General features: G+C 37.8%; 1 protein-coding gene across 3 annotated transcripts in view; it reads right to left on the minus strand.

Moving 5' to 3' along the window:
* Window positions 1–26,505, minus strand: part of osbpl6 (oxysterol binding protein-like 6) — a 66,432-nt gene that overhangs the window by 34,249 nt on the left and 5,678 nt on the right. For all 3 annotated transcript variants that reach the window (XM_017692333.2, XM_017692334.2, XM_017692332.2), the window contains exons 2-6: window positions 16,565–16,868; window positions 4,586–4,708; window positions 2,959–3,012; window positions 1,249–1,362; window positions 897–1,067 (exon numbers count right to left, since the gene is read on the minus strand). In XM_017692333.2, the coding sequence (XP_017547822.1) occupies window positions 897–1,067; window positions 1,249–1,362; window positions 2,959–3,012; window positions 4,586–4,708; window positions 16,565–16,705 (603 nt within the window). In that variant the 5' untranslated portion in view covers window positions 16,706–16,868. The remainder of the gene's footprint in view (window positions 1–896; window positions 1,068–1,248; window positions 1,363–2,958; window positions 3,013–4,585; window positions 4,709–16,564; window positions 16,869–26,505) is intronic.

A 26,505-nucleotide genomic window follows, 5' to 3' on the forward strand; every position in this document is an offset into this window, starting at 1 on the left:
AGCGAGATAAGAGAAGTTTTGGGAATGTATTTAAGGAAAACATTTGGGTGACTATAGACATCTAGCATTTCTTAGCTACATTTGCTAGTGCTAAACTAAAGAAGTACAATGGTATGTACACCAAACATGTCTGGGCTGATTAACTACATCTCAAGTAAGTAGAGAATTGTGTACAAGTGATTTTTGACCAGACCATTCCTTTAAGTTGAGCTGAGGTAGGTTAAATTAGAAGTCTTCTCCAAGGACTCTTTTTGGTATAGCATGGTGCCTTTGCCTGGAGGGCTCATGAAGGGCAGCTGTATTACGCACTATGCTATACTGACTGCTGAATGTGTTGGTCTGAGTTAAACTGAGGTTTTGTTTGTCATATGTTATTGAATGTGCTGGTGTGGTATTGAATGTGCTGGTGTGGTATTGAATGTGCTGGTGTGGGTTAAGGTGACTTTCAAAAGGTGCAACTGCATTAGATGAACAGAACGCATCCAACATCGTCCCTCTCCATTATGCACATTATCATGTCTTTGTCTTGAAATATTTTTACCCTAAAAAACATTACAAAAGATTATTGTTAAAACTAAAAAACATCAGGCATCATTATAAAAAAAAAAACTAAACTAATACAGAGACAATAAATCTGCCTGCTCCTGCTTTGTTTCCACAAAGCGGGTGAAATGAGAAGCTGGTGTGTTTTTTTGATGAGTCATTACTGCGTTCCACTGAGTGTGTCACAGAGACCTTCCCTGGAGGAGTACTATATCTAACACACAGACACAAGCACAAAGAAACAGATATAGAGAGAAAGATAGAGAGTGGAAGAGAGAGTGGAAGAGAGAGCAGACAAGAGAGAGAGAGAGAGAGAGAGAGAGAGAGAGAGAGAGAGAGAGAGAGATATTCACCTTGGTTTCGTGAGCAGAAGAGGGGGTTGTCTGAGGTGACTCAAGGCTGGCGGGAGGAGGGAAGGCTCGTAAGCTGGCATCGCGAGGGGAGCGCACAATCTCATTCTGCCTGTACAAACGGTGGTGACGCAGCTTACACACCCAGGCATCAAACACGTCTGGAGACTTCACCTACGCACACAGGCAGAGGACAGCAAGGAGACAGACAACACATGTCTTCAGCATCTGTCTGTCTGGCTTGCTGCTTGCTCAGTTATGGCAAACACACAAATGCAATCACACATTTATACACACACACACAGTGATTTAAGTGTTATCTTCACGTGTTCTCTTGTCCTTCTCAGACTTTTACCTTGAGATGATAGATGTGCTCCTCTGTGTCAAGGTCTATGCGCCGAGCTCTCTTCTTTATGGACATCACAGACAGACCTACATCAATACTGCCATGGAGCTTTCCTTTCTGAATCTGACACAGACAGACAGAATGAGACTCACATTTTCAATACGTTGGAACTAAAACTGTCACTAATGACTATAATACTAATCAAACAATCCAACAATTATTTTCATGATTAATTGAGTCATCAGTTCTGAATAAAAAGCTAAACAATGGACTTAACTGAACAATAACAGACCACGTGTTTAGGATTATAAAATCCCCCACTAGAAAAAAAACTTAACTAGGAAACCTTTGAAAAACAAGCATTTTCAAACCTATAGAAACCTGTAGAAATGTAGAAACCCAGTATATTTAATGTCTCTCCAGTATCTAGTTTGGCAAATCAATCCTTCACTAAATTAAATCATATGTCTTGCTGATGGAATTGAACAAAACCATGTTATTGCTGGGGTGCACCAAGAAGTCAGGAACCAAATCTGTATTCTTCTTCTAACTGTATTCTTCTAATCAAGACATTACACAAAATGTGTATTACATTTTACTGTATTTATGTTTATTTGTGTTTATTCTAATGTTATATGTTGTCTTACTGTTTTACTGGCAAAACACACTTACTGCTGAAAAAAAGATTTAACAATTTCCTTGGCTGCCTAAGACTTTTGCACAGAACTGCATATATAAAATACCTGAAATACACTTAAAACTAAATATGTGTCCATCAGGGTCTGTTTTATACTGTAAGAGTGACCATTTCTGATCAAATTTACAAGAAGAATTTAAATGATCACCCTTCAAACTGCCAAATAAAAGTTTCAACATTCAGCAATTTAAAATGAATGCAACCAGACAATCATTCACTTACCCCAGATCAGCTAACACACCTTTGGAGTCTACATTTTGTATTGGAGCTTTGAGGCTAATGTTGCTAACAAACACAAAGAGTCAAAAATCATCCCTGTAAATACATCCCCAAAACTTCTCTCAACCTTCTCACACCACATCCAGGTCTCCGTTAAGGTTGCGCAGATTCAGCAATGTGGTTTACAGCACAGTCTGACTTACTATGAACTATAAAAAAACAAAAAAACAAAACATTGAGTAGCTAAAGCAGCCGGCAGCTTTTTTAGACAACAGATGGGCCAAACTGAGTTTTGGAGATGTATTTACAAAAATAATCCGGGTGACTAGCAACTTTTACTGTTTGTTAGCCTTGAAGCTTAAGCTCTAAACTAAAGAACCAAAATTTGGACACCAAATATTTGGTCATGTTATCACAACAGTAAAAGTAAAAGTAAAAAGGTGAAAGCAACAGTACGATAACTACTGAATATTAGAAAAGCAGAACTATTTGTGATGAGAAAATTGACTTACTCAGGTAGACGCTAAAGAAGTGTAATGCAGACAAAACAAAGACACCAACACTACTTGTTCAAGTGGACTTCTAAATGCACTTCTGATTAGACAATAAGGACCCACCAATCCTCCAAGGTTTAAGGAGCAGCAGTTAAAATTTTCTTTCACATAGCTGCTCCTTATCTTACTGTAATCTGATTTCAGATCACCATGTGGTCTGAACATAAAGTACTTATTTTATGTTCAGACAGCAGGGTGAACTCCATGTACTTTATACAGTACACAGCTTCACCGTCACACTGTACTTACGTCTATGGGGGACTTGGAGTACTTCAAGATTCCATTGTCCAGAACAAAAAAACGCTGTATTAAAAAAAAAAACAGCAAAGGAGAAAGCTTGATAAGACAAATTGTTTTACATTGTAGAATGCTGCAAATGCTTTAGTGATAACAGTATGAGCTCTGAATGTGCAGTAATCACTCCAAGCAACTCCTTCCAGTGCTCATAATTATACAACGCTCATGTAGAATCAGACAAACATAGAAATTAAACATTTTCTCATTTTCTGAATTTTCAGTTTTCAAAAATGTGAAAAAAGTGCATTGTAGATATACTATAACTACACTGTAAATGCAAACGTATTCAGAAACACATTCTAATTAGTGAATTCAGGTACTTTAAGGTGCACTCATTGACACAGACGTTGCATTATGCACACATAGCTTGTGTAAGCTACACAGAAAAGAATTACCAATAGAATTGGATGAACAGCTGCACATTTTATGCCCGATGCCAAGACTTGGCTAGAGGAGTATATAGCAACAGTGGAACCATGCCTCTCTGATGTGATGGAGCTCCATCAACTACCTAATTAGGATGAGCTGGAGTTTCATTGTGATCCAAAACTACTCATCAAACATCAGTACCTGAGTTTACTAATGCTCTTGTGACTGTATGCAATCACATCCTCGCAGCAATGCTCCAACATCTCATGTAAACCTTTCCCAGAGGAGTAAGGCCTGTTGCTAATACAAAGGGGCACAAACTCCTAAACACCCTTGATTTCATGAGAAACGCTGTGTGGGCAGGTGTCTACTGTACAGTGATTAGAGGGCTGACAAAAAAAATGCTTTTCTTCCCTACAATGGCAGCACTGAACACAGGGGTCGACATTGCCTATTGAAGGTGACAGTGGCAATAACATTTAACAAATTTGGTTCAATACAAATGCAGAGCCTGTGGCCTGAGGGCCCACTTGCTGTGTGTGTGTGTGTGTGTGTGTGTGTGTGTGTGTGTATATATACATCAATCATTAGCATGTTCACCCTCCTTTTGTGGGATATAGAGCCTGTTTGGTTGGACATAGAACCCAAATCAGGTTTTATCAGAACTCACATTATGGCAAGTGAAAACACTGCTTCATTGTTTGCTGCAGGGACTGGGTTACAAAAAAATCAGTCTTTAGATTAAAAATTTTAAGTTAGGAGTCAAGCGGAAGAAATTATTTGTGGCATGCGTAAGATTTTGAAAAGGAAGTGATGTGTTGCTGAGCATGATGAAAGCAAAGTGGCTGAAGCACAATCATAGCAAAAAGCAAAACCTGACTGGTTTTTCATACTGAAACTGTAAAGAGAATGAAACAGAGTATATTCAACATATATGTTCTATAATTCTGGCAAAAAAAAATCTCCATTTTGTCCACAAGATTCACAAGCATCCTGGCCCAAGTGGCCATAACTATTTTATGCTCAGCTGTTATGCTGCTGTGTGTTCATGCTTCACTGTGAGCAGTCTTATGTCCTTATGTAACGTGCTTCTTTAGTGGTTGACTCAACTACCCATTTTTTCAGAATATAATAGCTGTAGTGTTTATACATTAATATGGTGGAGTAGTTCAGTGCGTGTTGATGCACTATGAGTGCAGGTGCAACTAACCTTGTGCCAGCCCTTCAGCGGCCATTTTCTCTTCTTCAGCATAAACCCTTCATGTTTATCAGGCCTCTGGACATTCGTCTGCCCGATCTTCAGCCCTTCAATGATCTCCCAGCTGTCTGCCTCCTACAGAAAGCAAGCAACAAATACTGTAAATAGAAACACATAATCCATCTTGAAATTTAAACCCATTAGGTAGGTTTAATACAATGAGTAAGTAAATCAGCAGGCCAATCATAAGCACAGAGACAGTGAGAGAACCAATGCTGTGTAAAATTAGAGTGTGAATAAATTAAGTGCTGGTCATTTATTCTGTTTCAGCAGCCTCTGCTCCCTCAGCATTTCCATTTCCACACCATTTACTCTCTCTCTCTTGCTCTTTTTCTATTGCTCTGTTCCTGCTACATAAACAGAATGTGTGTGGCAGAGAGGGAATTAGAGTTAAATAAAAGTCCTTATTTGATTTTTGCATAAACAAAAAGTCTATACGACACAATCACTTAACAAAATCAGAGTGACCAGTGTGTATGTTCCACTGTTCTAACACTGCTACTCAAGACTAATGCACACACAAAGGTGGAGCTGCGAGCTACACACTGCAGAGAGCCAGACACACTGAGCTGTCAATCACTGTCCCAATGTCAGTGCTCACAGACACAAGAATATAGTGGCATGAATTTAGATTGAGTGCACTGAGAGAAAGATATTTTTAATTATTTAGTTTAATTTATTATAGATACAAACCCTGATATATATAATATACACGTGTGTGTGTGTGTGTGTGTGTGTGTGTGTATCTTCTTCTTCTTCTTTCGGCTGCTCCCTTTAGGGGTCGCCACAGCGGATCATCTGCCTCCATCTTGCCCTATCCATTGCCTCCTCTACTTTCACACCAACCATCTCCATGTCCATATATATATATATATGTAAACCTCAGTTACAATAAACAGAGGCTGTTGAACACAAGATGTTCAATGTTTTACCCCATCAATTTCACTAGTTTTTGTGAATATATGCTAATTCTGAAATTGATACCTGCAACACAAGGGGACATGGGTAATTTAAGACTAATAACTGTTTAAAAAACAACAGGTGTCTTTTATTTGCACAGTTGGAGATTAATATTCCTCAACAAGTGACTGCAAAGATTTTAGGTATTTCATACTCTACAGTATGTACTCTACATATGTAAACTTTCAGACAATTCAGAGAAATCTGTGTGCAAAAAGAACAAGGCTGAAAACCACAACTGAATGCCAGTGAACTGCAATCCCTCAGACAGCACTACATTAAAAATTGCTGCATCCACAAGCACATGTTCAGAAGGAGCAAGGGACTGATGCAAAGTGGAAATGCACTGTGGTCTGACGAGCAAAACTTTCAGAACATGTACAGAAATAATAGATGTTGTGTTCCATATACATTCCATATATATTGATACCAGCAATATATATTGATATATTGGGATGAGTAATTTGTTAATCTACATAATTTTATATATATATACACTGCTAAAAAAAATAAAGGGAACACTCAAGTAACACATCCTCTGAATGAATGAAATATTCTCATTGAATACTTTGTTCTGTACAAAGTTGAATGTGCTGACAACAAAATCACACAACAATCATCAATGGAAATCAAATTTATTAACCAATGGAGGCCTGGATTTGGAGTCACACACAAAATTAAAGTGGAAAAACACTCTACAGGCTGATCCAACTTTGATGTAATGTCCTTAAAACAAGTCAAAATGAGGCTCAGTATTGTGTGTGGCCTCCACGTGCCTGTATGACCTCCCTACAATGCCTGGGCATGCTCCTGATGAGGTGGCGGATGGTCTCCTGAGGGATCTCCTCCCAGATCTGGACTAAAGCATCCGCCAACTCCTGGATAGTCTGTGGTACAATGTGGCGTTGGTGGATGGAGCGAGACATGATGTCCCAGATGTGCTCAATCAGATTCAGGTCTGGGGAACGGGCGGGCCAGTCCATAGCTTCAATGCCTTCATCTTGCAGGAACTGCTGACACACTCCAGCCACATGAGGTCTAGCATTGTCCTGCATTAGGAGGAACCCAGGGCCAACCGCACCAGCATATGGTCTCACAAGGGGTCTGAGGATCTCATCTCGGTACCTAATGGCAGTCAGGCTACCTCTGGCGAGCATATGGAGGGCTGTGCGGCCCCTACGAAGAAATGCCACCCCACACCATTACTGACCCACTGCCAAACCGTTCATGCTGAAGGATGTTGCAGGCAGCAGATCGCTCTCCACGGCATCTCCAGACTCTGTCACGTCTGTCACATGTGCTCAGTGTAAACCTGCTTTCATCTGTGAAGAGCACAGGGTGCCAGTGCGAATTTGCCAATCCTGGTGTTTTCTGGCAAATGCCAAGCGTCCTGCATGGTGTTGGGATGTAAGCACAACCTCCATCTGTGGACGTCGGGCCCTCATACCATCTTCATGGAGTCGGCTTCTAACCGTTTGTGCAGACACATGCACATTTGTGGCCTGCTGGAGGTCATTTTGCAGGGCTCTGGCAGTGCTCCTCCTGTTCCTCCTTGCACAAAGGCGGAGGTAGCGGTCCTGCTGCTGGGTTGTTGCCCTCCTACGGCCTCCTCCACGTCTCCTGGTGTACTGGCCTGTCTCCTGGTAGCGCCTCCAGCCTCTGGACACTACACTGAAAGACACAGCAAACCTTCTTGCCACAGCTCGCATTGATGTGCCATCCTGGAAGAGCTGCACTACCTGAGCCACTTATGTGGGTTGTAGAGTCCGTCTCATGCTACCACGAGTGTGAAAGCACCACCAACATTCAAAAGTGACCAAAACATCAGCCAGAAAGCAGAAAGGTACTGAGAAGTGGTCTGTGGTCCCCACCTGAAGAACCACTCCTTTATTGATTGTATCTGGCTAATTGCCAATAATTTTCACCTGTTGTCTATTCCATTTGCACAACAGCATGTGAAATTGATTGTCAATCAGTGTTGCTTCCTAAGTTTCACAGACGTTTGATTTACTTGGAGTTATATTGTGTTGTTTAAGTGTTCCCTTTATTTTTTTGAGCAGTGTATATACAAATATATATATATATATATATATATATATATATATATATATATATATATATATGCATTTTTTTGTATAACAGAATGAAAAAAACAGGGGGGAGAGAGAGAGAGACATAATATAATAAGAATAACTATAACAACCACCAACACTGTGGTAGAACACCAACCAGTGTCAGTATCAAACACACCCACACGCACACGCACACGCACACGCACACGCACACGCACACGCACACACACACACACACACGTGTATATTATATATATCAGGGTTTGTATCTATAATAAATTAAACTCACACCGTATTTGGCAGATTGTTTTTACTTCTAGTAGAAAAAAATACTTCTTTTGTTTTTACAATATTTACATTAATTCCAGTACAGACCTCAATATTTTCTCCTTCGGAAAAGAACAAACCAGAACATAGCTGTTTTAGTGGGTAATGCAGTTTCATTGTTCCACTTGTGCAGTCACTCATTCTGAGGTCAACTTTTTTTGAGAAACAAGAAATGATCTACCTAAAACAACCAAAGAACCTGAGAGACTACCAGCTATCAAACTAGTTGAACTAAATGTCAAGTGAAGCATCACATGCCTGTGGATTTGTACATACATCAGTGACCTAATCATTATTAAAAAAGAGGGCCTAATTAGCTTTCTAAATTTACTCGGTGCTCTGGACAGATTTATGTGTTTTTTTTCTGCTGGACATTCAGTTCGCTTGGCTGCCAATACAAATGGCTGGGGAGAAAATCTGCCTCACTGAATGGGTAAGTGGACCCATTAATGCAAAAGGTATTGTATTTGTTGTCAAACAAGTCAAATGTGAGGTTATTTGGTAAAATGTCAGCATGCTTTATTGCCACAGACGTCTCCCAGGAAGAAGCTAAAGCTGCCCTTTAAGCTTTAAATCTGTCAGTCCACTGTGGGGTTCATGCAACTATTGAGAAAGTCACACAAAAGTAGTTTATTCTCATCACACACTCCAACTCCACACTCTTGTGCTATAATAAACTATATTACAGTGCTATAATAAACTATTTACAGTCAACTCCATAACAATTGTCACCCTTGTTAAAGATTAATTAAAAAAAAAAGGTCTTTGCGGTTCATTAGCTTCTTCCCAAAAATAAAAAAGAAAATGAAAATGCAATTTTAAAGCAAAGTAAAATATTACAGAATGTACTAAGAAAAATGTGTGATCATAAACAATAGCTACATGACTGAAAAATGTCCATCCTCACTGTGAGGGCAATAATTATTAAGCATAAAACAACCAGTGCTGTAGTGAACCTGGCTGAAGGAAAAGTATATTTGCATCAACACACAATGAGGAGAATGACTGGTAAGGCAAAAAAATTCTCAGTTCACAGTTTGGGTCACTAAGTCTCCAAAACCACAATTAGACATCATCTCTATGTCAACAAAGTACTTGGAAGGCAGGCCAGAAGAAAGCTTTTAGTAACTCGAGTGCCAAGAGTTTGCTAGACATTACTAGGTCTTTGACTTGAACCAGTTTTTAATATCAGGTGAGACAAAAATAATGCTTTACTGCAACAAACACTCAATGTAGGTTTGGTGTAACAATAAGGTTGTACAGAAAAGTTAAGTATATGGAGGATCTGTGTTTTTTTGGGGTCTGTTTTATCTCCAAAGGCTCTGGAAACCATGTGATACATGGCATCACGGACTCCATGAAGTACTAAGAGTTTAAAAAAAAAAAATCTGCCCTCCACAAAAAAAACTAAAACTGGGTAATGGGTGGGTCTTCTAGTGAGACAAGTATTTAAAATATGCATACAAATCCAGACAAAAAGTAGTGCAGTGACCACAGAATCAAGCTTTCGCCATCTCAGTGCCATAAAAAACCTGTAGGGTAAGCTGAAGAAAGGAACCCACAACAGAGATAGTACCCTAAAGGATCTGGAGATATTCTGAATTGAGTTGTGGTTTTAGTTTCCTTTCTTTGTACTCTCAAATGTCATCAGGCATTACAGCACAGTGTTGCTACTATGCTGGGAAAGGGAAGCAGCACAATGGTTTTCTTAGACTAAATTGACTTCGATTAAAGGTTAGACTGTTTAATTGACCACAAATATTTTTTCATTATATTTTTTACCATCTTTACCAAGAGTGCCAATAATTATGGAGCTGACTGTATAAATAACTAATCATGGAAGACATTCCATGCCTATTTGTGTTTCTTTATGGGGGATTAGGAAAACAATAATCTGTAATATTACTGTTTTCTGTGACAATATGATATAGAACTTGACTGATGTTTAGCTGAATCTGTTGCATTGATTAGCCAACGTTGCAGACGAGCAAGTATACTTGTAGTTCTGCACAAAAGCTCATTTCATCACCTGAAAGACCTGAAGCAAGAGAGCAGAATGTTTCTTTTCACAGCAAGGCTGCAGAGCCTGTTTAATTTAATCTATTATAGTCCACTATTAAATTACGTGCTTCAATGTAATACAGCTAAACTATTGGTACAAGCATCAGTATCAGTAGACAACACAATCAGATCACACTAAAGATGTCAGCATCCTCCAGGCCAACAGATCAGTGTGTCTGAATGCACTCAGTTACCCAGTGCTGAAACTGAGTTTATTGAACGGAGGAAGCCCAGAGCCAGGGGGTGGTTTGGCTGGAGAGTACAAAGACAGACTGCGAACCATTCAGGCCAGAGAAGCGGCACTCTACAAACATCAATACAGCGCTTCATTAAGAAAGCCATTACCTCAACACCTATATTCAACTCTAGCCATTTGTGCTGCTCAGCATTTTAACACTATTGTGATTGCTCTCTCTAAAAACATTGTGCTGATTTTAGTACAATTTCATTTATAAAATTGATTATGATTACTACTTCATACTGATTTTAATCTATAATGCTGTATGAATGTGGTTTGGATTATTCCACAAACTTTGTTAGCCACTTTAAATCAGCAAAATTGAGCACAAACATCTCTTGAAGATTCATCTTATTTATCTGAACACACAAACAAAAACACACAATTCTAACAATGCAATAAGTCAACATCGCAGGTGCATGCATGTGAGTCTCAGTGAAAGGACAAACGTTCCCAGGGGACACCTTAAGAATAAATGTGGTCTATAAATACAAACACAACACTAACACACCCATAGCAGCTACTAACACATCAACTCTGTTTGAATTTACACTGATCTGTTTACAACAGGGAGAAGACTAGCACCAGTACAACAAGAGCAGCTGACCCACATTCAGCATCTGGCTGACAGTCAATAACCGTGAGTTTGTGCATGTGTTAACTCACAGCTGACCCAAACGCAGGTTGATAACAGTCAGTTATGAGTGCCTACTGCCAGCGGAGTGATGCAACTAGTGCACGACAGGGAACTGAATAAAAAATTCATCACATGAGGAGGATGCTGGGAAATGCCTTACAGCATTTCCCATATTGAGAGAGGCCAGTCTGCAGGCTTATCACTCACTGCCTCACTCTATCGCTCTCTCTCACACAAACAATTTGCTATCCTGTCAGTGTAGACCGTTTGCCTGCTAAGGCTCTAAGGTTCTCCATGAAAATGTTTTAACTGTGTCCTACTTTTACTGCTCAGCCTGAACCCAACCCGATGGACAGCACCCAGTTTTAATTCCTGACCATACCCAAGCCAAAGCTTAAAAAAAACTGAACAGCCAAAACTTAGCAAGGGTAGTAATACTACCAATTTTCAAGAACATCTCAGGAAACATCGCCCTGCTAGATTACTATGGTAAACTGGGTCTGCTCTGTAGCAGAGCAGAGGGTCCATCATATTAACCAAGTGGCCAAATCAACAAACTGACACCTTTTTCAAGACAAGCTTGTCTGTTTTACTCTGACAGAGAGTAGATATAATACAATAGTCAAACTGAGGTGTAAATTCTACTTTCACAAAATTATTCATCAATCAATGCTATCAAACAACAGCCGGAAAGATTTTCGTTAGGTGGGGCAAATGTAGAGGAAAAGACATTAAAGGTGGGAGAAATGTGAAATATAACTGCTGTGTTCAGACAAATATTTTAAGCTTTAATGCTTTAGAGCGCTAAGGCACAATCAAGCATGCTAACACCAAATCTTCTAATTAGCGTGCACTACATCTCCCCCGCCATTGTTCTCATCTGCTGTTGTGCGCCCAGATACCCAAGAGTGTCATAACACAAATCTCATGGTAACATGGTACAGCAGGCAGGCTGTAAATCTGAACGAATGCCAGGTGTAACACTGAAATGCTTTTGGGAAAGTGAGTTTGGGAAGTTTTTGCACAGGATCTTTACAGCTCCCTCGATGATGAATAGCACTCCAGGCAAAACATCACCCATGAGGATCTGACAACATGACAGTAAGGGAGAAATTACTGACTCTAGAAGTTTTAAATAAATCTCATTTGACTGGAGGAAAAGTGCAAACATGTAGAAAAAGGGTGTAAATGTTGTGCACAACTTTATGCTATAAATATGAAGGATTCAGAGCAGAACAGGGTACAGATGTAGTATAAACTCTTGCGTTATAGGCCTGTTATCCACTGTTTCTCTGAGATCCACTTATGAGGTTTATGTGGTTTTATGTACCAAAAAGAGCTGCAAATAATTTTTACATTACTCCTTTTTATCCCTTATGTTTTGTTTAAATACATTCTTTATTTTTTAACTCTAATTAACCAAATGTAAAATAACTCTGCATTAACATTTGCAGAAATATATACATTTTCAATTGTTTTCTGCAGAGGTTGTGTTTATTCCTTTTCATGTAAATATGTAATTTGGTCAGAGTGCCCAAACATTTGGATACAACTGTAATTACCATATAATTATCATCTTGGCTATCTTCTCGGATACAATTTCACAGTATTTTGGAATTTAACCACACGAAAGTGGAAAACCACTAAATGTTAACAGTGTTATGTGCAGAAAACACATGATTAATAAGGTGGTAATATTACCATTGTGCAAACACATATCAGGATACGCCATCCAGCTCAGTGTGCTCAGTGTAAATGGGTCTGGTCTGCAGTAAAGGAGAGTGTCAATCAAATCAACTAAGTGGCAAAAAATAAAAAATAAAAAGTTTTCATTTAATTCGCAAAAAACCCACTCATCTTTGTCAGACTGAAAATCTACATTATAATCTTTCTAAGTGACATTCAAAGCATGTATGTGTCTAGTTCATTAATTGGTGATATTCTATAATCATTTATATTGTATGCATTTTTGAACTATTCATATATTAGAAGATTGTAAAAACGGAATAGTTAAATAAAGGCAATCCATCAAAAAAAAACATGGAATGTAAAAAGATAATGAAAAGCATGGTAATTTGCATTACACGTGTACATAAAACATTGTAATAAAGGATAATATCAATTACTGGCCCAAAGCTATTTCCTATATGTACCATATTAAATCGAGAGTGAACACTATGAACTTTTAACAATGTTTACATACTACATCAACTAAAGCATATTTTAGTTAAAATCAGTTAAGAAATTTTACATGATAAGGATTTTTTAACCCACACTATATAACTGCTTGGCTAGCCTGCTGTTTTCTCTTTTTGGGGAGAGATAAAACACTAGTGCAGGATTTCCTCTTTGACAGTAAGGCAGCAGCTGTGCGATGCCACTCCAAAGGCAGACAGAAATAATGAGGGCTTCCCCTCTTCCAGGGTGTCTGTAAACAAACTGACTGCAGTATGAGGAAGCCTTTTCAGCTTTACCTTGCAGAGCTTTGATCTGAAGAGGCTTTGTCTCATTAAACACCCACACAGCAGTATGTTTTAATACAAAGTAAGAACATTGGATGAGTCTTATGTTCAGTATGCATTATAAAAAAGTACCTACATGTAATCAGACTTTCCAAAGCCTGACCCAAAACCTAAACCCTAACCTTAGAAACCAAAAAGACATACTGCCCTTTCGGTTCTAAAAAATAAAACGTATAGTAATGTGCAGAGGTAATAAATAATTCTTAATTTATGTAATTTCCAGTCAAAACATCCATTATGTACAAGTTATTCATTTCATTCATTTACTTGTTGAGGCTTCTGTTCTAGTTTTCTGATAAATATATGTTTTCCTTCTTTTCCTGATGCTGGGAAATGAATGAACCTGTACTTAATGGCTGTTTTAACTAGAAATTAAATAAATGAAGGGTCTCTGTCTTTTGCACAGTATTACAGCTTTATCAACATAAGAAAAGAGACACACATGCACACACTTGCACGCATGCACATATGAGCTATTACACAGATGCTAACTCACTCACCCTACACAGTGCCCTATACCCACATGTACACACGCACAATAATGCACACGTCTTTATTGACCACATCTGGTCCACTCTTCCTCACAAAGCAGTATTGATCATTATTCATCTGCAAGTTCTACTGTGATTCATTACATCAGATGAAAGGAAGTTCCTTCCCTGGGAACCTGCTTGCTTCTGATCATTCCAAGCCTGTGGAGCTAAGGGTTAAAGTCTGTCTCACCAACTTACTAAAGCTCTTCAAAGTATTCCTTCACCATACAAACGAGAACGCGGGTCAAAGAGAAAGAGAAGAGAAGGAAGGGGGTGCTAAAGAGAGAGTCCATTGGTTTACAGCAAATGCAAACGTTCAGCATCTCTTTTTCTCTCATATATTTTTCACATGCTCACTTTGGAACAGTGTGAGGTCAGAGATTCCAGACAGTGTCTAGTTGCACTAGAGTCTCACTGTTCTGCTGTTCAGCCTGGCTGGGAGAGACATACAGACAAAACGTGAAACCAGCTGTCTTAAATTCTGTTGCGTTCATTCTGATAATAGTGGTCTTCAAACGTCCCCTGATTTCAACTAGCAACATACCAATGTGGAATTGCTGTATTAATATCTATAATTGATGCCTTAAATCCTATTGTGGCCATAGGTGGAAAAAGTACAAAGAAACTTTACTTAAAAGTCCAGCCATTTCAAAACATTTTTGCGTAACTAAATTGTTAAGATGCAAACGAAGTCAGACAGCCTTGATGGGAAATGCATCATTCTAGAAAAACTCAAAATATATTCACAAAGTGGTGAAAGGAACCAGATGTCTGAAGCATTTAAAAGCACAGAAAGCTACCTCATAGAAAGGTATGATTAAGTTGCCTAATGCCAGAGATGCCATTTTCTGATGGCTTTGAGCTAGTTACGCCCATAAAGTTTTTTTTTAATGTTAAAATGTAATGGTATGGGCACTGTGTGAAAACTATTGCTCTATTAAAAGTGGAAGTATAAAGCCAAAAATATACTTGAATGAAGGTAAATTGCACCCATTTAAACATACTCAAGTATGTAACATACATTTACGAGCTATCACAGCCTTTTTTTTTTACTGTTTTTTTTTATATTAAATTAACTTTAAAGCTGGTTACAAGCATGTCAATAATAATATTCAAATTTTCCAACTTATCAGAGAATAACATTAGTCGCTAATATGTTGTGAATATTTCAACATTAACGGTACTCCCAAAATCAGAATAGTGAAACGGAATAATGTAATGAGCAAAATTCATGAAGATAAGCTAATAAGATAAGATAAGCTAATCCCACACATTCAAACTATCATGCTAACTTCTTTGCATAGTCTATGATATCACATCCACTATAGTAAAAGGAATGTGAATGGATTAGAGTATCTGTATCTGACCTGTCTGAACAGTGAGTGTGTGTGTGTGAAGAGCGTGCTGCATCTTTTCCTAATTCCTGTGCTTTAATGAGCAGATTTACAGGAGGCACAAAGTGCTGCTATTTTCAGACTGACCCAGAGTCTACAGGCTGAGGGACCTGCACGTAACCATGATTAAACAAGTGCCTTTAGATCAGCTTGATTTTACTTCTACTCAGCTCACAGCAAAACGTTAAAAGTTCCAATGTCAAAAAACATGCAAACCACATCAAAGTAATATTGTGGTCATTTCGCATCAAGTCAAGAAAACAGAAAAACATGTAAAACATGAACATGAAAAATTCTCAAAACCTCTAAAAAAGTACATCTAAAAATCTACTTCACTACGGCAGTAACAGTGTAGCTACAACACACATGTTAATAAGTGGAATGATTAATTATGTTTCACTGAAACAGAGTACTTGATAGTTGATTACCATTTCACCACAAGTGTAATAAAGTACATGTACTAGAAGAAGGGAGTCAGTGAGCTCTGGTGAGGAGATCTGTTGTGTGCAGATACATGCTCCTGTATCATCAATTTATCATTTCTAGACTGGTAAAAGGCAAAAAACTCAAAACAGTCTGAGCTGTTATCAAAATAAGTGCTTGGACACCTCAGCGGGTCCATTTCTCATTCTTATAAATACATAACATACATATAAGTTTCATAGTTACTCAAAGAATATATAGTCACTAATAAATCAAGTGTCAAGATTACTGAATAATAAGCCTGCAAGTTAACCCTGAGAAGCGAGTTATCAGCAGTGACGAGAACATTTCTGGTGTAACACAATATTGTTTCTCACATGTGGTTCAGTGAAACAAGCATGGATTCTAAATTTCAACAAACTCTCACTTGCTTATGTAGAGGAAGCGACATCACAATTTAAATTGTATGAAGCTATTGTCTGTACAGTTGTGTTTTGCAGAAAGAAGAAATATACTTTATTTTTTTGTATTTCCTCACATCACAATAAGTGCAAGTTCAAACTTATCAATGTAACATGCAAATTAAATGTAAATACAGTTAATTCTCCAAGTTACCATGTAATTAAATATGTGTTTGTCAAACTACATTTAAATATTACTGCAAAACAAAAGAAAGAACGTCTAAGTGTTAGGGTGACAAGCATTGTTCATTTTTCACAGCTAGCTGTTCATGAGAGAGCTCTCCTCATCTGGCTCAGTCTTACCTGTCTGCTGTCCCTTTGGGAGGAGGAGGAGGAAGAACCACTCTTGTGTGTGGGGGTGGAACTCTTGTGGACGGGTGTGGCACTTCTTTCCTCCATGCTGGAGGCACGGCCCTGGTGCCCTCGCGAATGGTGGTGTGACATGCCCGCAAAGGCAGCTCTCCCTCTTTCACACTCTGTCTCTATCTCTTCCACTCGCTGTCTATCTCTGCAACACTATCCTCACGTTCTCCTCTCACCACTCAAGAGCAACATGACCGAAGAAAGCTGCCTTAATAGAGACTCAGCAAAACTCACAGCTTCTCACCTGAAACCCAAAGAAAAAAAGTGCCTGGTTAAAACACATTTGGTTGGAGCTTTGCACAAAGTAGGACTAACACGAACACAAAATACACTGCATTACTTTAACACAATTATCTGTATTACCACTGCCATGGAGATTCAAATGAAAGAAACTGTCGTTGCTTACTTATAATTACCAAAGGACCAAATATATACAGTTCTGTAAGATATCCACAGCCTGTCACAATTACTACATAATTGCCTGATTATAATTATTTAAACTGACCACAACTGACTGTTTCCTGGCAAAATTCTGACAAGTCCTGCCTCCTTTAGTTATTGCTAAAATATTCATCAAACTTTTAGTTTAGGCTACCAGGTAGCAGCCATAATACCTGTGTTAATAGACTAAAAAGTTCAGTTGTACAAAAGAAACATTATGAAACTCTGAAAATATTTAATTTATTTAAAAAATGAACTGAATGTACTCAGTGTTCACTGGAGACACCAGAGACCAGGGACACAAATTTATTAATTGACAATATGAATGTAAGCCAATATAAATTAATCAAACCTGGAAAATATTTTAGATACTAAAGCAGCAGGTTTTCCTAATCAGGAGGACATCCGAGCCCCTTCAGATAATGACAAAGCCAGAAAATGACTGAAATGTTATGTGCTGAGGAGGACTCCATGGCTTGTACACAAAGTTTTTCAGCAAACTTTATTGGACAAATGGAAGTGATGACATGCAAGCCCACTATTTTTTCTGTATGCACAGAATAGTTTCACATCTCTTAGCCTAATAATTGCGAATAATTCACTGCCACCAACATTCTCACTGCAGGTTTGCTTTGAGAAGTTTTGCTGACTTTTTTTCTTCGCTTGACAGAGCTTTCAGAGATGGTTGTGCTTGGATGAGAGGCATGTCAATCATTATTTGGCAAGCAGTGAATTATTTTACAAAGATTCCAAATCTTTCACAATCACATATTTATGCTGAAACAAACAGAATGTGAATCATATGTGCTTTTTTTGTGGGGTTGAGATAATTGCAAGTAAATAAAAGACAACATTAAAAAAACATTTATTTATTTATTATTCATTTAATTTTTTCTTTATTTTTCTATCTCAACCTTTACCTGCGCTCCCCTGCAATTCCTCTGTGCCTCACAATTTGACTGAATATCCCTGGTTTAGAGGACGAGTAATGTTTGAACAATGTTTGTTCAGGCTGTGTCTGCCACCATCAAATCATAAAATTTGGTCTTATTAGGCTTGTGCTTTAAATTGTGCATAGAATGAGCTTTAGTGACAACTGTTTATTGCAATTGTTTATTTGGCAATTAATTGTCAGCTAAATTTTAATGACATATATGTCAGATGTGTGAATACACATAGACAGCTCAGTACATCAAACCATGGAAGAACAAATGCTTATCGGAATGAAAGCTAATGGAACAGCAGCCCTTAAGCATTTTTACCCCTCAAATTCAGCAAAAACTTGAGCTGAGAGCAAATGAGGCGAGGTCCAGTATCAGATGTAAGGAACAAATTTACACCAAAATACCTACATAAAACTGCTTGTCTGCACTGGCTGAGACACACTGCCAGTGTACAGTGGTGTTCAGTATCAGATGTCAGTGTAAGCTCTGAGCTTAGAGAGCTGGCTGACATTCCACTCAGTATTATAGTTTCTACCCATGGCTGAGACATCCAGTGCATTTGTTATGCTGGCAGTGGTGTCTACAAACCTCCGCTACAACCTTCATTTTTTGTGTGATAGTCTTTACTGGGCTTTACTTTAGCGAGACTGCGTGCTCTCTATTCTAACATTATAATGTCTGGGACTTTACCTCTGCTTTCTATGAACCATGAAGAGCAGTCAAATAGCTTTATGCAAACTTTACAATCCCTGGTCTTTTCAATGAGCCACTTTGCAAAACACATCTGTGCTTAATGCAAAAAACCACTCGCTTAATAATGAAAAAAGAATATCTATTTGGATGTCCTGCTTGACCTATCTATAACATATAAGATTATTCATATATACATATAACATACATAACCATGCACCTACCTTGTGGTCTTCATTTATTTTGTCCCAGACATTTTGATACATTTCTTGGCGCTCATAATATTGCAATACTGAGGCTTCATGTTTACAAAGGACAAATGGATAAATACAAGCTGGACAATATGCCAGGTCTGCTGTTCAGAAACTGCTTAGATCCAAGGGAAATAGTCATATAACCTGGTGGAAGAAGCACCAACCTGAACTGCTGTGCAACACAATTCCGCTACCACAATTTGACAAATTGTCTTTCACTGTTTTTAATAAAAGACGAAATGTTTATGATTAAGTCCAATAAATGCATGGTTGTAAAAGAACCATTTGACAGGATCTTACTGTATAAAATGCCCTTATATGTACTGCTAAACGAGTTCAACAATAGGTTAATGAACACTAGACTGAGGTCAAATGCCTTCATAGCTTCCCTAAAGAGGCTGCAATATTACTTATTAAGTACTTAAGTACTAATAATACATTTCTAGTAAGGCTGTCACAAGCACTCGATTAAACAAGATCACAAAAAGTGCATATTTAAAATTCTCCTATTAGTCTATGTGTGTGTGTGTGTGTGAGTGTGTGTGTGTATATATATATATATATATATATATATATATATATATATAAAGTATCTGGACTGTTAATGTGGCTATATCTATTTTACATTTACAGCCTTTTTAAATTATAATTACTTAATTAATTGTCTATTATTGGCAAATTACTAAATTACTAATACAGCTTATAGCAACAGACCTAAATGTTTGTTGTTTCCATGCACTTCCTGATAGTAAATGTGTTGAAATATAGCAGCACATACAAAAGAGGAAGTTGTAGCAGTGAGCTCGCCACACTCTAGCAGAAACCCAAAACCTTAGCAAGCAAGATTACATAGACTTAAAATGCTTGAGTCATCCTAAGTCTCTACCCTTCTTAACACTAATTACTGTTACTGATACTATTCTTGTAGTCTTTACACACACACACACACACACACACACACACACACACACACACACACACACACACACACAAACACTCACACTCACACACACACACACACACACACACACACACACACACACACACACACACACACACACACACACACCCACACACACACACACCACAGATGGCTGATTCTCTGAAACGAATGGACTCACACATTAGGTAGAAGGGAGACATTATATGACAGAACTTGAACTCCTTATTAGGAGCACAGGCATCAAAAAACTTCCCCAAATGAGAAGGAGAGTGTGCAGTTTGTAAGGAACTTGCAACTGCTCTTATCTGCTCAATCATTCAAATATGGTGTTCTTAGCAAGGAAAACAGATGAAACGCAAAACATTTTAGTGACATAACAATATCAATACCAAGGAATCTTTCATTTTTTGGCTACTAAAACAAGTTTATACTATAATGCACATATGAAGCACAGTGTAAGTCAGATTTCAACTCTAAAGATGGGTCACTGATTAATTTGACAGTCATGGAACAGCCTAAGTCATACAGTTTTTTAGAGAATTATTGTAAACTATACTTTCATGTAAATACTTCATTTAGCAGGCACTCATATAAAGTCATTTATTTATAATGTCCTGGAATACCTCCACATATTTTAGTATTTTTCTTGCTTCTAATACATCCAATCCAATTAACCAGCTATTAACCAGCACTTCTTGAGCTGAACAGAAAAACACTATATTGTTCAGGATACAGGGTACTCCAGTACCAGGGTTGGGAACCTGCAAAGCAGGTGAATGTAACCTTGGGGATCTTGTCCAAGGAATATTATTATATGGTGTGCTTCACATTTACAATCATTGTTGTACTCACCTGAAGAGAAAAACAAAGTGTATTTCCAGTGTGTAAACTGGTGGTGTTATCCATTATGCTGTCTATTTAAACAATTTAAATTGTTTAAATAGACACTAGTAAAAACACATGCATCAGTAAGTGGGTGAGTTAAAAACAGGATACAAAATGATCGACTGTAATTATTATAATACTAGCATCTGACAATAATGAATATCAAATAATATATTTGTTGTCTAATTTTTTTTTCTATTTTAGCAAATAATATAACAGCCACTAGGTCTCATTTACCTACAGTTTAAAAAAAAGTGTCATTATTGATTTGTTTTGTGTAAACCACAGCAAAACAGCAGTATTCCCACACATCAACATAACTGAACTTTTAAACTCTGGGTAACGTTCCACATTAATAACACATTGACAGCACCCAACACATATGATATCGCTTTAGAAACTCAGCTGCACTGGTTACACACACTGTGCAACAGGGAGAATTGTTACCCATACCAAAAGCACTTTATGGTATGGTGTATGTTTATGGGACATTCGCACTACAGGAATTACAATTTTGTGGCCCTGTGCCCACTATAGCTGCATTCATTTATTGATCACTGTAACAATAATGGACTTTGCAGTACTGATGTCTTAAATAAGACCTCTAACCAATGTTTTAGTTGTTGTTTTTTATTATTATGTGCTGTGAGTATCCTGACCAACCACAATTCCAGACAATTGCTGGCATAAATGTGTTCATGTAATCCCCCCAAAAAATCCAACATAAATATTGAGTACTTAATCATGCAAGTCAGTCTTTATTACTGATTTATTACTAATTACTGATTCAGCCATGTGTTTATTGTATCAAATTCACAAGGATGTTTTGTCCACACAGTCCAGCCTTAGCCTGCACACCGACCAAGCCACCCACCCAGCAGCCCTATAGGAAGTTAATTCTCTGCAGAGAAGGATGCAGTAATTGTAATAATTTACAGGAAGACCCGTTCCATTGGTTGTTATAATCCAGATAATGGGGGCAGTATCTCAAAGTAATGGAGCTCAATTAGTCTCTGTGTGGGTGTTATAGACAGTGATAGTGTTCTTAAATAACCTGATACATACTGCTCATGGTTTCAAACACATACAACGGTAGTGTTGGCAGCAGCAGTGCTGGAAGAGCAAAAGGAATTTTATGTGGCACAGAAACAAACAGTCAGAGCCAAACTGGCGAATGGCAATGTGTTTATATGAGTACTGTGTATTGCAAGAATGGAGGGTGTGCACTGTCAAAAGTATTACTTTGAATTTACTTAATTTAAATGTGCACATAATTCCCACATGAATAATACATATGACACCAACACAGTTACAGTACTTTTGGCACTAATTATGTGGGTGTTTGTTTTATTCATGTGGAAATTCTGTGTGTATTATGATGCATTATTTTCTCGATGTATAAGGAAGAGTGACAGTTCCGTGTAGTTCATTGTAAGAGCCTTGTACGTGTCTCTGCAGCAGTATTGATTAGTTATGCAGTGGGGAGCAGGACCCTGTCCAGCTTAATTAGACCCAGAGGAGCTCTTACACACTGAGGAGAAAGGCTCACATTTCTTACACACACACAAAAATAAGACTCAGGGTTCTTTACTCAAAAAGGAACTCTTTTGTCATTCATAAGCATCCTGGAAGGCATAATCATGGAACTGTTGTAATTGCCACTGAAGAGTTCTCTAAACTGTTAAGTTAATTCTGGGCTAAGTGTGGAAAAACTCCTAATTTGCATTTGAGAGGACCGGTTTTGTAGAAGGGTATAATAATAGCATAAAGGAGATGCTGACAACACTAGTAAGTAGGGCTGGATACTGCTACCACAACAAATGGCAATAGTTTGATATTGAGACGAATTCCTGAACAGCACTTTTTTTAAAATACAGAAAAATAACACATTCTTTTAAATACAGAAAGCTATAGAGAAAATGTTAGACTGCTGTTTTATTAACACTTTACAGTTTCAGCCACAGCATCATTCTCAGATTCTGGAGACTATAGCTGTCTCAAAGCTAACAATGCAGTTAAGAAATTGAGTCACCTCTCAGGGCACCTCAGCCCTTGCATCACTGAAGGTTGCCATTCTGTAGTCTAAAAAATGTTTCTGAGAAATCAAATAAGTGCTATGTCCTCTTAAACATTTATTTATGGAAAAACACGAGAGTTTTCAAAGTGATATAATCTCATTAAGTTAATTTCACATTAAGTTAACTGACATTTAGTTAAGTTCATTTTAATTAAGTTAATTTATTCATTTTTAAACAGAAGATTAAATGAATTGGACTGATTATGTCTGTAAGCAGTGAGGCGTCAGTACAGCGTGCTAAAGCTGTGAACAAGCACTAAAAATGGGCCTTTGTCTGTCAGTGCTACCAAGGTCTCTCCTACCTAGGTTGGAACCTTCACTCTGAAACAGGTCTTGTACTGGGGTTCTGTTCAGAAGCACTGTTATTTTATTTGTTATTTGTTCAATAGGTTGTCATAGCAAATGGCACAGTTGTTTTAATACTGGTTTTCACTTCCTCTTTTAATAGGTCACATATCAACATTACTAATATTAAAGGCTAAATATTTAGGGACAGAGTCACAAAAAAAGAAAGGAATTGTATGGAAATGTATATATTTATACATATTTAACAGCGAGTCGAATCACTTCTCTTGACAGCTGGCCACTTTGACATCTACTCTTGAGACATGGAAACAGATTTGTTGTGATGTGACGAAAAGATTGCCCAAAATAAGAGAGCAGAGGTTGAACATCAGTAGTCTGATTTATAGTCATTTTAATGCAGCCTAACACATTTGAAGTATCAAAAGAATTCAAAAGGAAAAAAATAATTGCAAATAATTTAGCATCACATCATTGTTCACATCATGTATATGATGCTTAAAATGTCATCATCCCCAACTTAAAACACCTTCCTGTGTCCCTGGTTTGCTAACAGTTTGTGCCTGTGGTGTGGTGGCTTTATTAATGGGATATTTAGTAAAAGCTTTCTGGCAAATGAACACAGGTGCAACTTTATAATTAACATATGACCATTGCAAAATAAACCCCTGTTTTTTGTGTGGAAAAAAGGCCTAACCATATACTACAGCGTAAGCTACTATGTAAAAAAAAAAGTGCACCAACTTTAGAATTAATTACTGTAAAACACAGAAGCCTGTGCTTTGGAATGCAGCCAGAAAGATTTGTTTGTTTTACCCTTCTCTAATCTTGTTTCTAATTGTGTCTCATTAGGTTGAAATTATCACTTATTTTCACAAGATTTTAATCAGTCAAAATAATGACTAATAACTAAAGAACAAGGTATTACTCTTTGAGAAAGTACATAAAGTAATAAAATAATCTGGTTAAGTACTTCCTTCATCAATTTAAGATTAACATGACATGGCAGGCATCCACAATTTTTTTTCGTCAAAAATAAACGTGTAGGACATTTTTTGTTCTTTTGTCTGGCTCTCAGCAACAACAATGGCAACCACATTACTCCCTAGAATAATACAAGCTTTTCTCAGGCATTAAATGACTCACAGTGTTTAATATCAGACTTAGTAAATCAGAATAAGTGCTTCATTATAATAATCTCCTTCCTGTATTTTGCACTTCATGAGGGAAGAAGGCTCAATAGAGCAGTAACCTTTATTTAGACCAGTAATTCTCAGCTGTAGTTCTAAAGAGCCATTGCTCTGCAAAGTTTAATCTGTTCCACAACACACCTGATGCAGCTCTAGAAGGGCTTGATGTGACATGTGCTGGGGCAGAGAATAATTCAAGACAAACTCTAAGTCTCCAGAATTTTTAAGGTATTCTTAGGTTATGTATCAAAGGACATATTCCTCTGAGAAGTAGAATCGAATGTGGACTGGAAAGGGTTATTAGACAGTCATCGAAGAACAAGCATTGCGAATTAGTGCACAATTTCTATTTATTTGCAGAGTTTTACATAATAAAAAAAATATTAATATTAAATGTACCATACATTTTGCACAGGCCATTCATAAATTCAGCAAATAGACAGTAATTATGCACTAAACTATGAAGAAATGTGTTCCCTGTAGATATGGATTAGAATGGAAGGTCACAAAACCTTCTGTAGGTATACTGTGTAGGTGTTTTAATACTTTTGTCCATCTCATGTATGTACATGGATGAAAACATGCACTTGCCAACAGTCTCACTGGTGAGTTTTGTAAAATGCACTGTTGAAATGGTATTTGCTTTTGTATTTTAGAAACAACCATTCAAATATGAGAAAGCTTTTTGTTTTGGATAAGTTTCGCAAAGGACTTTATTAAGTTTCTTCCAATAGGCTCTGTCATTGCAGCCATAAGCAGCCAACTTCCCAGGATGATTACGTTTTATCTAATACACACTAAAAAGGCCTTGACCACAGGAACAGGCCTAGGAAACCTGAAATCTCAGAAATCACTGACAGTGTACGATGCTATATGCTGTTAACCAAAAATGGTCCTGCACAGCCATACGTTTTTGCTGCATTTACTCAAAATAATTCAATTATAAATAATTCCTCTAACTCATATCATATTAATAGCCCCCCTATAAGTCACTCACACATACAGAAACACCTGCCAGGTATACAGTTTATAATTATAACCGTAGAACTGAAATGATTAGACTACTCCTTGGCACAGCCCTTCAACGCTCACCTTTGTTGCTCTTCTCTTGTGTTTGTGTCTGTGCTTATTAAATGTGGCTACTAAGGGGAACACTGTTTTTGATACTGTGAATTGAGCATGACAGCTTTGGCACCACATAACACTTTCAGCAGCTGGTATTATGATATAGTGCACTAAAGTAAATTCATGTCTCAGAGTAGTATAATTTACAGCCCTATCCAGCAACTACTAGTGCTTTTTAAACCCTGCTCTAGATATCTAGACTGAACAAAGGTTTAACAAGCACATTCTTATAAACATTCTTAGAAAAAAAAAAAGGATTTGCACAATTGCAAAGCATTTTTATTGTATGCCCCGTATATACAACACACCCTGCATGTTTCTGGAAGCACTGTCCTTCTCTACATTGTCATCAGTCTCTTACCATATTTACCTATATTTGTGTGTGTGAGTGTCTGTCTTTCTGTTTGTGTGCCAATCAGTGAGTTCTGTCTGCGTATCTGTGCTCACCCTATTGTGTTATTCCCCGGTCTCTGCCTTTCTCTCTAACAATCATTGCATGAGGTCTAAGATGATCAATTGAATCAGTGATCACTAATTATGCCCAGAGAGTGGGCCTCCTGCCTGCCACGTTATCTTCCCACAGCCATCACTAACAGTAATTAATACGTGGAAATTGGGAGATTATCAACCTTCTTGTACAATCAAATCAATCAAACCGAGAAGACCTAAATTTCTTCAGTGTAAATGTACTCAGTGGTACCTGAAAAGGGAAGCAGGTGCTCTAGAGAGGAACCACTAAACTCACCCTTGCGAATTGCTTTATGCTCTACTCCCAAACAAGAGGATGCCATTTGTGCTTCTGTGTGACTATGTTGCTGGGTGTTGGCTCAGAGCCAGGAGACACAGGGTGGGATGATTTAAATTATAGATGTGTGCGTGTGTGTTGAGCTGGCCATAGTATTCGCCGTAACTAAGAGTGCTTAGTGAGCATGTTTCTTCTGGGGAAGACCCGTACAGATGTATCCTGTTGTTTAGATGGGTGTCAGCCTGAATCAGCAATTTTCCTAACCTCTCTAAATAGAGCTGTAA

Source organism: Pygocentrus nattereri, chromosome 6, assembly GCF_015220715.1.
Source record: "Pygocentrus nattereri isolate fPygNat1 chromosome 6, fPygNat1.pri, whole genome shotgun sequence".
Classification (NCBI taxonomy): domain Eukaryota; kingdom Metazoa; phylum Chordata; class Actinopteri; order Characiformes; family Serrasalmidae; genus Pygocentrus; species Pygocentrus nattereri.